Here is a 14,080-nt window from a genome sequence, read left to right on the forward strand (position 1 = left end):
TTTTTTTTTTTTTTTTTTGAGATGGAGCCTTGCTCTGTTGCCCAGGCTAGAGTGCAGTGCTGCCATCTCAGCTTACTGTAACCTCTGCCTCCCAGGTTCAAGCGATTCTTCTGCCTCAGCCTCCCAAGTAGCTGGGACTACAGGTGCGTGCCACCACACCCTTCTAATTTTTTTATTTTTAGTAGAGATGGGGCGTCACCATATTGGCAAGGTTGGTCTCCAACCTGACCTCATGATCCTCCCATCTCGGCCTCCCAAAGTGTTGGGATTACAGGTGTGAGGCACTGGGCCCTGCTTTTTTTTTTTTTTTTTTTTTTGAGATGGAGTCTTGCTCTGTCACCCAGGCTGGAGTGCAGTGGCCGAAGCTCTGCCTTCCGGGTTTATGCTGTTCTTCTGCCTCAGCCTCCTGAGTAGCTGGGACTACAGGCGCCCGCCACCTCACCCGGCTAGTTTTTTGTATTTTTTAGTAGAGACGAGGTTTCACCATGTTAGCCAGGATGGTCTCGATCTCCTGACCTCGTGATCCGCCCGTCTCGGCCTCCCACAGTGGTTTTTTTTTTGATACGGAGTCTTGCTCTGTTGCCTAGGGTGGAGTGCAGTGGTACGGTCTTGGCTCACTGCAACTTCTGCTTCCCGGGCTCAAGTGATTCTCCTGCCTCAGCCTCCCGAGTAGCTGGGACTACAGGGACCCACCACCATGCCCGGCTAATTTTTTTATTTTTATTAGAGACCGTGTTGGCCAGTCTGGTTTCGAACGGCTAACCTCAGATGAACTACCCGTCTTGGCCTCCCAAAGTGCTGGGATTACAGGCATGAGCCACTGCGGCCAGTCCTGTCTGTATTTTTATCTGAAATTACATTAGCCTTTGCCTAGTTATGGTGAATTAACCTTAGCATATGATAGTTGTCTTAATGTTTCCCACCAACCCTTTTCAGAGTAAGCAAGTAGACGTCTAGAGTTTCTTTTCCTTTATCTGTTTGGGTAAATAGCAACCAGTTTTTCCTACTACTTTAGACAGTAGGCAATAACGAAATGTATTCATAGCTCTCAGTAATATTTGTTCTATTGTTTTGTTTTTGAGGTGAGAGGGGGGACCCTACCCTCAGAACATGAGGGAATAATATTTACGTGGCTCACAAAGACCAGTGAGTACATCATATGCATCTCTCACAACTCCCCAGAAGAGGGCCTCCAGCACGAGTCTAGGCTCAGCCTTTTCTTTCCCTCCGAGAACTCTGTGAATTGCTCCAAGTGTTTTAATTTTCCTCAGAATTTCTTTGTAATGTTATTGAGGGTTGGAGTCCTGTTACAAATTTTGGAAATAAATAAATCAAATGAGAAGACCATGCTTCCAAACAATCATTCTGTTTAACAGATCCCCTTGATTTAATGCAGATATGAATGTGTTAGTGGTAGTATAGTTTAAGATCTTCCCATTGAATCCACAGGCTTTAAAAAAATGAACCTAGGAGTGTATTTCCTATCAAGTAAATGGGTTCTAAGACTTTATGCTTTACACATAATTGATTATAGCTCTCTGCTTTTCCAATGCTAGGCAATGGATCACTTGGAGTCTTTTATTGCGGAATGTGATCGGAGAACTGAGCTCGCCAAGAAACGGCTGGCAGAAACACAGGAGGAAATCAGTGCAGAAGTTTCTGCAAAGGTATGCTTGGGTGGCTTTGCTGCCTGGTATGTTCTTGCAAATACTGGCTTCTCAATAGCTTTTTTTTGAGATGGAGTCTCACTCAGTCACCCAGGCTGGAGTGCAGTGGTGCAATCTTGGCTCACTGCAAGCTCCGCTTCCTGGATTCACGCCCTTCTCCTGCCTCGGCTTCCTGAGTAGCTGGAACTACAGGCACCCGCCACCACGCCCGGCTAATTTTTTGTATTTATAGTAGAGACGGGGTTTCACCGTGTTAGCTAGAATGGTCTCAATCTCCTGACTTCATGATCCGCCCGCCTCAGTCTCCCAAAGTGCTGGGATTACAGGCGTGAGCCACCGTGCCTGGCCTTGTCAATAGCTATTAACTCACCCTCAGCACTGATTGTGTCTACAGTACTCTCTGCCTTATTCCAGTTAAGGATAGAGGGCTGTGATCAAGCATTCATGTGTCATTGAATTCTCATCCCTCAGGAGTTACTACTTCTGTTTTTATTCTGTCCATTTTTGTCCTCTATACATGGTTTATTATTATTATTTTTATTTTAATGTATTCTTCGCTGAGTTTGGTGGCTCACGCTTGTAGCCCCAGCACTTTGGGAGACCAAGGTTGGGGCAGATTGCTTGAGCCCAGGAGTTTTAGACCAGCCTGGGCAACATGAAGAAACCCCATCTCTACAAAAAATACGTGTATTAGCCAGGCTTGGTGGTGCACATGCGTATCCCAGTTACTCAGGAGGTTGAGGTGGGAGGATCACTTCAGCTTGGGGAGATTGAGGCTGCAATGAGGTATGATCATGCTACTTTTTACTCCAGCCTGGATGACAGAGTGAGACCCTGCCTCAAAAAAAAATCATTGTGGGTTTTTTTTCTCTCTCTTTTTTTTTTTTTTTTTTTGAGACAGAGTCTTGCTCTGTTGCCCAGGCTGGAGTGCAGTGTCGCGATCTTGGCTCACTACAAGCTCCGCCTCCCAGGTTTATGCCATTCTCCTGCCTTAGCACCCCAAGTAGCTGGGACTACAGGCGCCCACCACCACGCCCGGCTAATTTGTTGTATTTTTAGTAGAGACGGGGTTTCACCATGTTAGCCGGGATGGTCTCTATCTCCTGACCTCGTGATCCGCCCGCCTCGTTTTCCCAAAGTGCTGGGATTACAGGCATGAGCCACCGTGCCCAGCCATCTTTTTTTTTTTTTTTTTTTTTTTTTTTTTAAGATAGAGATGGAGTCTCTGTTGCCCAGGCTGATCTGCAACTCTTGGGCTTAAGCAGTCCTCCTACTTTATCCTCCCGAAGTGCTGGGTTTACAGGTGTGAGCCAGCGTGCCCGGCCTCTGCATGTTGTTTTAAACTTTAATATCTTCACGTAAAACTGAAAAGAACTCGTAAGGAAATGGATATACTGTGGTGCATCCATATCATAGAATGAAAAAGGAGGTAGATTTATATGTGATTAGCTTGAGCGCCAGTTACATCACTCTTCTGTTTTTCTCTTCAGTGGAGCTAAGTCTCTCCTTCTTTTTCTTTTCAGTGTTGTAAAAGCATTTCTTAGGATTTATGCAATTGCTAATTTGACCAAAGCTGCTGTTGTGTTTCAGAAGGTAAATCCTAGTAATGAGGTATTTTGCTGATAGGTTAAATCTGTACACTTAAATCTAGACATTTTATTAGCCATACCCTGAAGAAAAAGTCGTAAGGAGAGACAGCCTAGACAGTGTCCAATCTGTGGTGATCCTTGGAACCGTGTTGGAAGTGACACAGGTGCTCCTGGTGTCATTGGAACACAGCACACAGGATTCGTGTGTGGTTAGTCTCAATGCTGGCCGTAAGGATGCCTTCATTGTTAAGTGTGAATCTTTAGCTCTTCCATGTATTTTCAGTAGAACAGACTGGAAATGGAGCAGGAGAAACCCTTGTTGTCTTTGCATTCACTTTCATTTTTAGATCTCTGCTTACCTCGTTGTTTCTCCTCACAGGCAGAAAAAGTACATGAGTTAAATGAAGAAATAGGAAAACTCCTTGCTAAAGCCGAACAGCTAGGGGCTGAAGGTAATGTGGATGAATCCCAGAAGATTCTTATGGAAGTGGAAAAAGTTCGTGCGAAGAAAAAAGAAGCTGAGGTTGGTGAAAGAAATGTCTTAGGGAAAGAGAAAAATCTTAGTAATTTGGCAGAGATGACCATTTAAATTAATTTAGCGCATGCTTGCTTGCATTTTTAAAAAAATTTGTAAACTTTGGGCCGGGCACAGTGGCTCATGCCTGTAATCCCAACACTCTGGGAGGCTGAGGTGGGTGGATCACGAGGTTGGGAGATCGAGACCATCCTGGCTAACATGGTGAAACCCCGTCTCTACTAAAAAATGCAAAAAAAACTAGCCGGGCGAGGTGGTGGGGGCCTGTAGTCCCAGCTGCCCGGGAGGCTGAGGCAGGAGAATGGCGTGAACCGGGGAGGCGGAGCTTGCAGTGAGCTGAGATCGCACCACTGCACTCCAGCCTGGGCGACAGAGCGAGACTCTGTCTCAGAAAAAAAAAAAAAAACATTATAAACTTTGTTTTTTCAAGCAGTTTTAGCTTCATGGCTAAATTGAGAGGAAAGTACAGAGATTCTCCATGTATCCCTTCCTCAGACAGCCTCCTCCATTCCCAGCATCCACCCACAGTCAGTGGGTCTACATTGACTTGTCATTATCACCCAAAGTCTGTAGGCTATGGTGAATGGTGTCATGTAGAGTCTGTAAATGTTTGCATGTAGCTTTTTTCTTTTTTCTTTTTCTATTTTATTTATTTATTTATTTATTTATTTATTTATTTATTTATTTATTTATTTAGAGGTGGAGTCTCGCTCCGCTGCCCAGGCTGGAGTGCAGTGGCGCGATCTCGGCTCACTGCAAGCTCCACCTCCTGAGTTAACACCATTCTTCTGCCTCAGTCTCCTGAGTAGCTGGGACTACAGGTGCCCACCACCACAGCTGGCTAATTTTTTTGTATTTTTAGTAGAGACGGGGTTTCACTGTGTTAGCCAGGATGGTCTCAATCTCTTGACCTCGTGATCCACCTGCCTCGGCCTCCCAGACTGCTGGGATTACAGGAGTGAGCCACCACGCCAGGCCCATGGCTAAGTTTTTTGTTTTTTGTTTTGGCATTTTTAGTAGAGATGAGGTTTCACCATGTTGGCCAAGCTGGTCTCAAACTTCTGACCTCAGGTGATCCATCTGCCTCGGCCTCCCAGAGTGCTGGAATCACAGGCGTGAGCCACTTTGCCAGGCCATTTGATACCTTTTATGAGTCTTGTAATTTTCCTCATAGTGAAGATCTTATACATACTTTGTTAGATTTCTACCTAAGTATTTCACTCTTGGGAGTGCTGGTATAAATGGTAATTTGTTTTTTGGTTTTTGTTTTTGTGTTTTTTTGAGATGGAGTCTCATTCATTCGTACAGGCTGGAGTGCAGTGGTGTGATCTTGGCTCACTGCTACCTCCGCCTCCCGAGTTCAGGCGATTCTCCTGCCTCAGCCTCCCAAGTAGCTGGGACTATAGGCGCTTGCCACCATGCCTGGCTCATGTTTTGTGTTATTAGTAGAGATGGGATTTAACCGTGTTAGCCAGGATGGCCTTCATCTCCTGACCTCGTGATCCGCCCGCCTCGGACTCCCAAAGTGCTGGGAGTACAGGCGTGAGCCACCGCGCCCGGCCCTCCCCGCCCCCGCCTCGAGATGGTCTCACTTTCTCACCCAGTCTGAGTGCAGTGGTGCGATCTTGGCTTACTGCAGCCTTGATCTCCTGGGCTCATTTGATTCTCCCGCTTCATCTCTTCAAATAGGACTACAGGTGCATGCCACAGGCCTCCCTCTCCCCCGCCGACCCCCGAGATGGTCTTACTTTCTCACCCAGGCTGGAGTGCAGTGGCACATCTTGGCTCATTGCAGGCTTGATCTCTTGGACTCATTTGATCCTCCCACCTCAGCCCTTCAAGTAGCTAGGACTGAAGGCGTGTGCCACAAAGCACAGCTAATTTTTTGTATTTTTTGGAGAGACGGGGTTTCGCCATGTGGTCAAGGCTAGTCTCAAATTGCTGGGCTAAAGCGATCTGCCCACCTCAGCCTCCCAAAGTGCTAGGATTAGAGGCAAGAGCCACCATGTCTGGCCTCTTGTAATGCCTTTATCTGGTTTTGGTATTATGGTAATGTCCCCATAGAAGGAGTTAGGAAATATTCTCTCTGCTTTTCTGGAAGAGATTGTAAAGAATTGGCATGATTTCTTCCCTAATGCTTTGATAGAATTCACCAGTAAACCCATCTGGACCTGACGCTTTCTGTCTTGGAAGTTTATTAATGTATAGATCCATTCAGATCATCTATTTCTTGTGTAAGTTTTGGTAGATTGTGTCTTTCAACATTATTATTATTTTTTTTACACAGTTTCTCGCTCTGTTGCCCAGGCTGGAGCGCAGTGATGTGATGTTGGCTGGCTGCAACCTCCACCTTCTGGGTTCAAGCAGTTCTCCTGCCTCAGCCTCCCTAGTAGCTGGGATTACAGGCATGCTCCACCACGCCTGGCTAATTTTTGTATTTTTAGTAGAGGAGACGGGGTTTCACCCATGTTGGTCAAGCTGGTCTCAAACTCCTGACCTCAAGTGATCCACCTGCCTCAGCCTCCCAAAGTACTGGGATTACAGCCCCCTGTCTGTCTTTCAAGGGATTGGTCCATTTCGTCTAGTTTATCACTTTTGTGGGCATAGAGTTGTTGTTGTTTTTAAGAGTTATTTATATTATTCCTTTAAAGTGCATGGATCCGTAATGATGTCCTGTTTTTCATTTCTGATATCAGTACAGTCGTGTTTTTCTTAATGACAAGGAGTAAATATTCTGAGAAGTGTGTTCCATGGTTTCATCATTGTGAGCACATTATAGAGTTACACAAACCTAAGTGGTGTAGCCGTGTGGGCTGTACGGTAGAGCCTGTTGCTCCTAGACTACACACCTGTACAGCTTGTTACTGTACTGAATACTATAGGCAGTTGCAACACAATGGTAAATATTTGCATATGTAAACATAGAAAAGGTATAGTACAAATACAGTGCTCATGCCTATAATCCCAGCACCTTGGGAGGCCAAGGTAGATGTATCACCTGAGGTCAGGAGTTCGAGATGCCGTTTAGTGAAACCGCGTTTCTACTAAAAATACAAAAATTAGCTAGGTGTGGTGGCGGGCACCTGTAATCCCAGCTACTTGGGAGGCTGAAGTAGGACAATCGCTTGAACCGGGAAGCGAACGGAGATGCACCATTGCACTCCAACCTGGGTGACAGAGCAAGACTCTGTCTCAAAAAAGCCGGGTGCGGTGGCTCACGCCTGTATCCCAGCACTTCGGGAGGCCAAGGCAGGTGGATCACAAGGTCAGGAGATCGAGACCATCCTGGCTAACACGGTGAAACCCCGTCTCTACCAAGAAAAAGAAAGATACAAAAAATTAGCCAGGTATGGTGGCAGGCGCCTGTGGTCTCAGCTGCTCAGGAGGCTGAGGCAAGAGAATGGTGTGAACCCAGGAGGTGGAGCTTGCAGTGAGGGGAGATCATGCCACTGCACTCCAGCCTGGGTCACAGAGTGAGCCTCCATCTCAAAAAAAAAAAAAAACAGATGTGGTGGCGGGCGCCTGTAATCCCAGCTACTGGGGAGGCTGAGGGAGGAGGATCTCTTGCGCCTGGGAGGGGAGGGGAGAGGTTGCAGTGAGCGGAGATCACACCACTGCACTCCAGCCTGGGCGATGACAGAGCGAGACTCCGTCTCAAAAAAAAAAAAAAAAAGTTATCCAGGGCCGAACCAGGCGTGGTGGTTCATGCCTGTAACCCCAGCACTTTGAGAGGGCAATGTGGGTGGATCACTTGAGGTCAGAAATTCGAGACCCACTTGGCCAACCTGGTGAAACCCTGTCTCTACTAAAAATACAAAAATTAGCCAGGCTTGGTGGCCATTGGGTGGGTGTGCAGGACCCCGGCAGCACTGATATCTGTGGTATTTTGGCACCTCTGGCGTCTTTTGTGCTCCCGGTAGCAGGTGGGGTGTTCGGTAGTTTTAAAGCTGCTTTTCTGCCCTTTGAGGGACTTTTCCTGGTTTCCACATTGAGGGTTTTACCACTTTTTTGTTTCTTTTTTTTTAAGTAGGGTCTCACTGTGTCACCTAGGCTGGAGTTCAGTGGCAAGGTCATGACTCGGTGCAGCCTCGACCTTCTGGGCTCAAGTGATCCTCCCACCTCAGCCTCCTGCTTAGCTGGGAGTATGGGTATGCACCACCACGCCTGGTTAATTTTTGGAGTTTTTGTAGAGGCGAATCACCTGAGGTCACGAGTTCAAGACCAGCCTGGCCGAGATGATGAAACCCCGTCTCTATTAAAAATACAAAAAAATTAGCCAGGCATGGTGGCTGGCACCTGCAACCCCAACTACTCGGGAGGCTGAGGCAGAGAATTGCGGGAGTCAGAGGATGCAGTGAGCTGAGATCGCACCACAGCACTCCAGCCTGGGCAACAGAGTGAGACTCTGTCTCAAAAAAACAAAAAAGTAGACAAGGAAAGAGCAAGAACTTAAATTTCCACTATAGTATATGCTGCACAGCTTAAAAAAAAACCTTGTGATCCACCTGCCTTGGCCTCCCAAAGTGCTGGGATTACAGGCGTGAGCCACTGTGCCCAACCTGTTTTTTTAATATTAGAGAGAGGGTCTTGCTGTCATCCAGGGTCGCCCAGGCTGAAGTGTAGTGGTGCAATCACAGGTCACTGCCCCTTCGACCCCCTGGGCTCAAGTAGTCCTCCCGAATCAGTCTCTTGAGTAGGTGGGACTATAGGCGCATGCCACCACATCGGGCTAATTATTTTTTTATTTTTAGAGACTGGGTCTTGCTGTGTTGCTAGCATGGTCTCAAACTCCTGGGCTCAAGTGATCCTCCTGCTTCACTCTCCCAAAGTGCTGAGATTATGGGCGTGAGTCACTGCATCAGGCCTGGAATACAATTTTTTTTTTTTCTTTTTGGAGTTTTCCTCTGTCATCCAGGTTGGAGTGCAGTGGCATGATCTCACTGCAACTTCCACCTCCTAGGCTCAAGCGATTTGTGCCTTAGCCTCCCCAGTAGCTGGAATTATGGGTGCCTGTCACCATGCCTGGCTAATTTTTGTATTTTTAGTAGAGACAGGGTTTTGCTTTATTGGCCAGACTCATCTTGAATTCCTAGCCTGAAGTGATCCATCCGCCTTAGCCTCCCGGAGTGCTGGGATTACAGGCATGGGTCACTGAGCCTCACCTGTTAGCACAGTTTTTTTTCTTTTTTTTTTTTTTTAATTTAGACAGAGTCTTGCTCTATTGCCAGGCTGGAGTGCACTGCAACCTCTGCTTCCCAGGATCAAGTGACTCTCCTGCCTCAGCCTCCTGAGTAGCTGGGGACTACAGGCATGTGCCACCACACCCAGCTAATTTTTGTATTTTTAGTAGAGACAGGGTTTCACGATGTTGACCAGGATGGTCTTGATCTCTTGACCTCGTGTTCCACCCGCCTTGGCCTCGCGAAGTACTGGGACCGTGCCTGGCCACATTTTTTAAATAGTGAAAATTGAGTTCGTTATAAATATCTGAAGTTTTGTTTGTGTTTTTTTAATGTTTGTTTGAAAGTCACCTCTATCATCTTATCAAATATTTTCATTTTGGAGATTGAATTTTTGGTGGCAGTTCTGTATATCTCACTTTTATTTCTCCATTTTAACCTTCTCCAGGAAGAATACAGAAATTCCATGCCAGCATCCAGTTTTCAGCAGCAAAAACTGCGTGTCTGCGAGGTCTGTTCAGCCTACCTTGGTCTCCATGACAATGACCGTCGCCTGGCAGACCACTTCGGTGGCAAGTTACACTTGGGGTTCATTCAGATCCGAGAGAAACTTGATCAGTTGAGGGTATGTTCATGTGTTTCTGGAGAAAGCTGAGGAGTCTTGGGGTGTCTTCACATTTCTTTAATTTTTAAAAACCTTATGTTTTGGCTGGGCATGGTAGTTCATGGCTGTAATCCCAGCACTTTAGGATGCCAAGGTGGGCGGATCACCTGAGTTCAGGAGTTCGAGACCAGACTGACCAACATGGTGAAGCCCTGTCTCTACCAAAAATACAAAAATTGGCCGGGCATGTTGGTGTGCGCCTGAAATCCCAGCTACTCAGGAGGCTGGGGTAGGAGAATTGCTTAAACCCGGGAGGCGGAGATTGCAGTAAGCCGAGATCATGCCATTGCACTCCACCCTGGGCGACAGAGTGAGACTCCGTTTCAAAAAAAAAAGAAACCTTATGTTCTGATCTCTAAGAACTTGAGTTTTATAGTGAAATACTCAGATTTCATCACTTGGGTTCACACAAGAGACATGATAGCTCAGAGTCCAAAGGAGACTTGGAGATTTATTCTGGACCCTGTTGTTAAGGGAAGAAAATGGCAGAGCCTATTCCCAGGGTACATACAGTTCGTTGTGTACCTCTGAAATAACTTCCTTTTGGCGATGAGAAAGAATCTGTGTGGTTGGTCAAGACAGAATGTCACATATCCTGGCTTCTTGCCTGTGAGCCACCTCAGAAGGGCAAGGTGAGGATGGGGTTTTTCTGGTAGCATTGTACCATATCTGTGTTCCTTCCTCAAGGCTCTAAGACATTTAAAAACTTTTTTTTTGTTGTTTTTTTTTTTTGAGACGGAGTCTCACTCTGTTGCCCAGGCTGGAGTGCAGTGGCGTGATCTTGGCTCACTGCAAGCTCCGCCTCCCAGGTTCACGTCATTTTCCTGCCTCAGCCTCCTGAGTAGCTGGGACTACAGGTGCCCGCCACCTCGCCCGGCTAATTTTTGTTGTTGTTGTTGTATTTTTAGTAGAGACAGGGTTTCACCGTGTTAGCCAGGATGGTCTCGATCTCCTGACCTCGTGATCCTCCTGCTTTGGCCTGCCAAAGTGCTGGGGTCACAGGCGTGAGCCACTGTGCCCGGCCGACATTTAAAAAGTTTAAGTACAAAATGCTAAGAAGGAAGGTTGAACGTGCTTCCACTGCTTTGAATTGTCTTCCTTCACACTGATGGAGCTCCCCCTTACCGCATATTAGGATGGTGGGAAATTAGCCAGCCTTCCCTCATATACCTGCAATGTAGTGGAGGGACAGACATGTCACTGACTGCAGTACACTGCAGTGACCATGGCCAAGGGCCTTGTGTGCCCCAGGAAGGAGCTGTTCACTCAGGCAGCATATGGCAGGGCGGTGCGCCTGAGGAGGGTGCCATAGGTGGCTGTGTGAACCTGGGACCGTGATGGGAGCTGGTGTAGCAGTGAGGCTTTTCTCAGCCACTGATCTTGAAACATTTTGCTTCCGTGTTCCCGAGAGAATTTTGAAAAGCAATGTACTCTGTCACATTTTTAAGTTGTAATTTTTCTTTATAAGTTTATAGGTATAAAAGACATAAAAATAAGGCTGGGCGCGGTGGCTCATGCCTGTAATCCCAGCACTTTGGGAGGCCGAGGCCGGTGGATCATGAGGTCAGGAGTTCAAGACCAGCTTGGCCAACATAGTGAACCCCCGTCTCTACTAAAAATACAAAAATTACCTGGGCGTGGTAGCGGGTGCCTGAAATCTCAGCTACACGGGAGGCTGAGGCAGGAGAATCACTTGACCTGGGAGTTGGAGGTAGCAGTGAGCTGGGATCGCACCACTGCACTCCAGCCTGGGAGACAGAACAAGACTCTGTCTCAAAAAAAAAAAAAAAGTCTGGACGCAGTGGCTCAGCCTGTAATCCTAGCACTTTGGGAGGCTGAGGCGGGCGGATCATGAGGTCAGGAGATTGAGACCATCCTGGCTAACAAGGAGAAACCCTGTCTCTACTAAAAATAAAAAAAATTAGCCAGGTGTAGGCCGGGTGCTGTGTCTCACACCTGTAATCCCAGGTTTGGGAGGCCGAGGCGGGTGGATCACGAGGTCAGGAGATTGAGACTATCCTGGCTAACAAGGTGAAACCGCATCTCTACTAAAAAGACAAAAATCAGCCGGGCGTGGTGGTGGGCGCCTGTAGCCCCAGCTACTCAGGAGGCTGAGACTGGGGAATGGTGTGAACCCGGGAGGTGGAGCTTGCAGTGAGCCAAGATTGCGTCACTGCACTCCAGCCTGGGCGACAGAGAAAGACTCTGTCTATAAGAAAAAAAAGTAAAAGTATCTATGTATCCAATAGAATTATAAATCACAATTTAGTATGCATTTACCACACCATTAAAAGTTTGCTCTTGGCCAGGTGCAATGGCTCACACCTGTAATCCCAGCACTTTGGGAGGCTAAGGAGGGCGGATCACTTAAGTCAGGAGTTTGAGGCCAGCATGGCCAACATGGCAAAACCCTGTCTCTACTGAAAACACAAAAATTAGCTGGTCGTGGTAGTACACATGTGTATTCCCAGCTACTTGGGAGGCTGAGGCAGGAGAATCACTTGAACCTGGGAGGCAGAGGTTGCAGTGAGCCAAAATCGAGCCACTGCATTCTAGCCTGGGCAAGAGAGTGAGACTTTGTCTTAAAGAAAAAAAAAATGTTTCTTAGCCGCTGGAAATGTTACTTTCCCGTTTCTCCTTTGAATTATATTTTCATTTCATGTCCCAGAATTTTGTCTTACTATAGTTTTTGTTTGTTTTTGAGGCAGCGTCTTGCTCTGTCACTCAGGCTGGAGTGCAGTGTTACAGTCTCAGCTCACTGCAGCCTCCACCGCCCAGGTTCAAGAGATTCTCCTGCCTAACCCCCTCAAGTAGCTGGTACTATAGGCATACACCACCACCCCTGGCTAACTTTCGTGTTTTTAGTAGAGATGGGGTTTCGCCATGTTGCCCAGGCTGATCTCGAACTCCTGAACTCAGGTAATCCACTCGCCTCTGCCTCCCAAAGTGCTGGGTTTACAGATGTGGGCCACAGTGCTTGGCCTAATGTAGTATTTTTTAAATATCTGCAAGTCATATATTTCCTTAATGTGTATCTCTGTGTTAGAAATGTGAATGTTGTGAAATGTTTTTCCCTTCTACACAGCTTGTTTTTTTTTTTTTTTTTTTGAGACAGACCCAGGCTGGAGTGCCGTGGCTGGATCTTGGCTCACTGCAAGCTCCACCTCCCGGGTTTATACTAGTCTCCCGCCTCAGCCTCCCGAGTAGCTGGGACTACAGGCGCCCGCCACCTCGCCCGGCTAGTTTTTTTTTTTTGTATTTTTTAGTAGAGACAGGGTTTCACCGTGTTAGCCAGGATGGTCTCGATCTCCTGACCTTGTGATCCACCCGTCTCGGCCTCCCAAAGTGCTGGGATTACAGGCTTGAGCCACTGCGCCCGGCCTAGACAGCTTGTTTTATCATTGCAGCAAGAGTTAACCAAAACAACATAACTTGTATTATAGATTTTGATAAATAATTATTAAAGTAACAGTGCAAAATATTTGGAAGTGCTCCTCTTAATGATAACGAGTGTAGGCGTTCTATGCCCTAATTAGAGGAGGCTTCACTCACAGTACTCCCAGAGGTATCCACCTTCCTTGGCCTCCCAAAGTGCTGGGATTACATGAGCCACTGCACCTGGCCAATCCTTAGTTTTTTTTTTTTTTTAAATGCCATCCTTGAGGCTGGGTGTGGTAGCTCACGCCTGTAATTCTAGTCTTTAGGAGGCCAAGGCAGGAGAATTGGTTGAATGCAGGAGTTTGAGACCAGCGTGGGCAACATAAGGAGACACTGTCTCTACCAAAAATTTAAAAATTAGCCAAGCATGGTGGTGTGTGCCTGTAGTTCCAGCTACTCAGGAGGCTGAGGCGAGAGGATTGTTTGGACCTTGGAGCTCAAGGCTGCAGGCTGCAGTGAACTGTGATCACGCCACTACACTCCAACCTAGACAAAAGAGGGTTGTTTTTATTTTGTTTTCAGAGACAGGGTCTCCCTCTGGCACCCAGGGTGGAGTGTAGTGATGTGATGGTAGCTGATAGCTTATTGTCACTATAAGCTGGAACTCCTGGACTCAAGTGATCCTCCATCCTGAGTCTTCTGAGTAGCTGAGACTATAGGCATGCACCACCACATCTGGCTAATTTTTCTTTTTTTTTTTTTTTTTTTTTTTTTTTTTTTTTGAGACGGAGTCTCGCTCTGTCGCCCGGGCTGGAGTGCAGTGGCCGGATCTCAGCTCACTGCAAGCTCCGCCTCCCGGGTTTACGCCATTCTCCTGCCTCAGCCTCCCAAGTAGCTGGGACTACAGGCGCCCGCCACCTCACCCGGCTAGTTTTTTGTATTTTTTAGTAGAGACGGGGTTTCACCATGTTAGCCAGGATGGTCTCGATCTTCTGACCTCGTGATCCGCCCGTCTCGGCCTCCCAAAGCGCTGGGATTATAGGCTTGAGCCACCGCGCCCGGCCAAT

General features: G+C 47.2%; 1 protein-coding gene across 6 annotated transcripts in view; it reads left to right on the top strand.

The window, feature by feature from the left end:
• Positions 1 to 14,080, top strand: part of LUC7L (LUC7 like) — a 42,061-nt gene that overhangs the window by 21,323 nt on the left and 6,658 nt on the right. For all 6 annotated transcript variants that reach the window (XM_030924495.1, XM_030924494.1, XM_010381852.2 and 3 more), the window contains 3 exons: positions 1,557 to 1,667; positions 3,636 to 3,779; positions 9,420 to 9,596. In XM_030924495.1, coding sequence (XP_030780355.1) covers positions 1,557 to 1,667; positions 3,636 to 3,779; positions 9,420 to 9,596 — 432 coding nt within the window. The remainder of the gene's footprint in view (positions 1 to 1,556; positions 1,668 to 3,635; positions 3,780 to 9,419; positions 9,597 to 14,080) is intronic.

Source organism: Rhinopithecus roxellana, chromosome 20 (assembly GCF_007565055.1).
Source record: "Rhinopithecus roxellana isolate Shanxi Qingling chromosome 20, ASM756505v1, whole genome shotgun sequence".
Taxonomy (NCBI): domain Eukaryota; kingdom Metazoa; phylum Chordata; class Mammalia; order Primates; family Cercopithecidae; genus Rhinopithecus; species Rhinopithecus roxellana.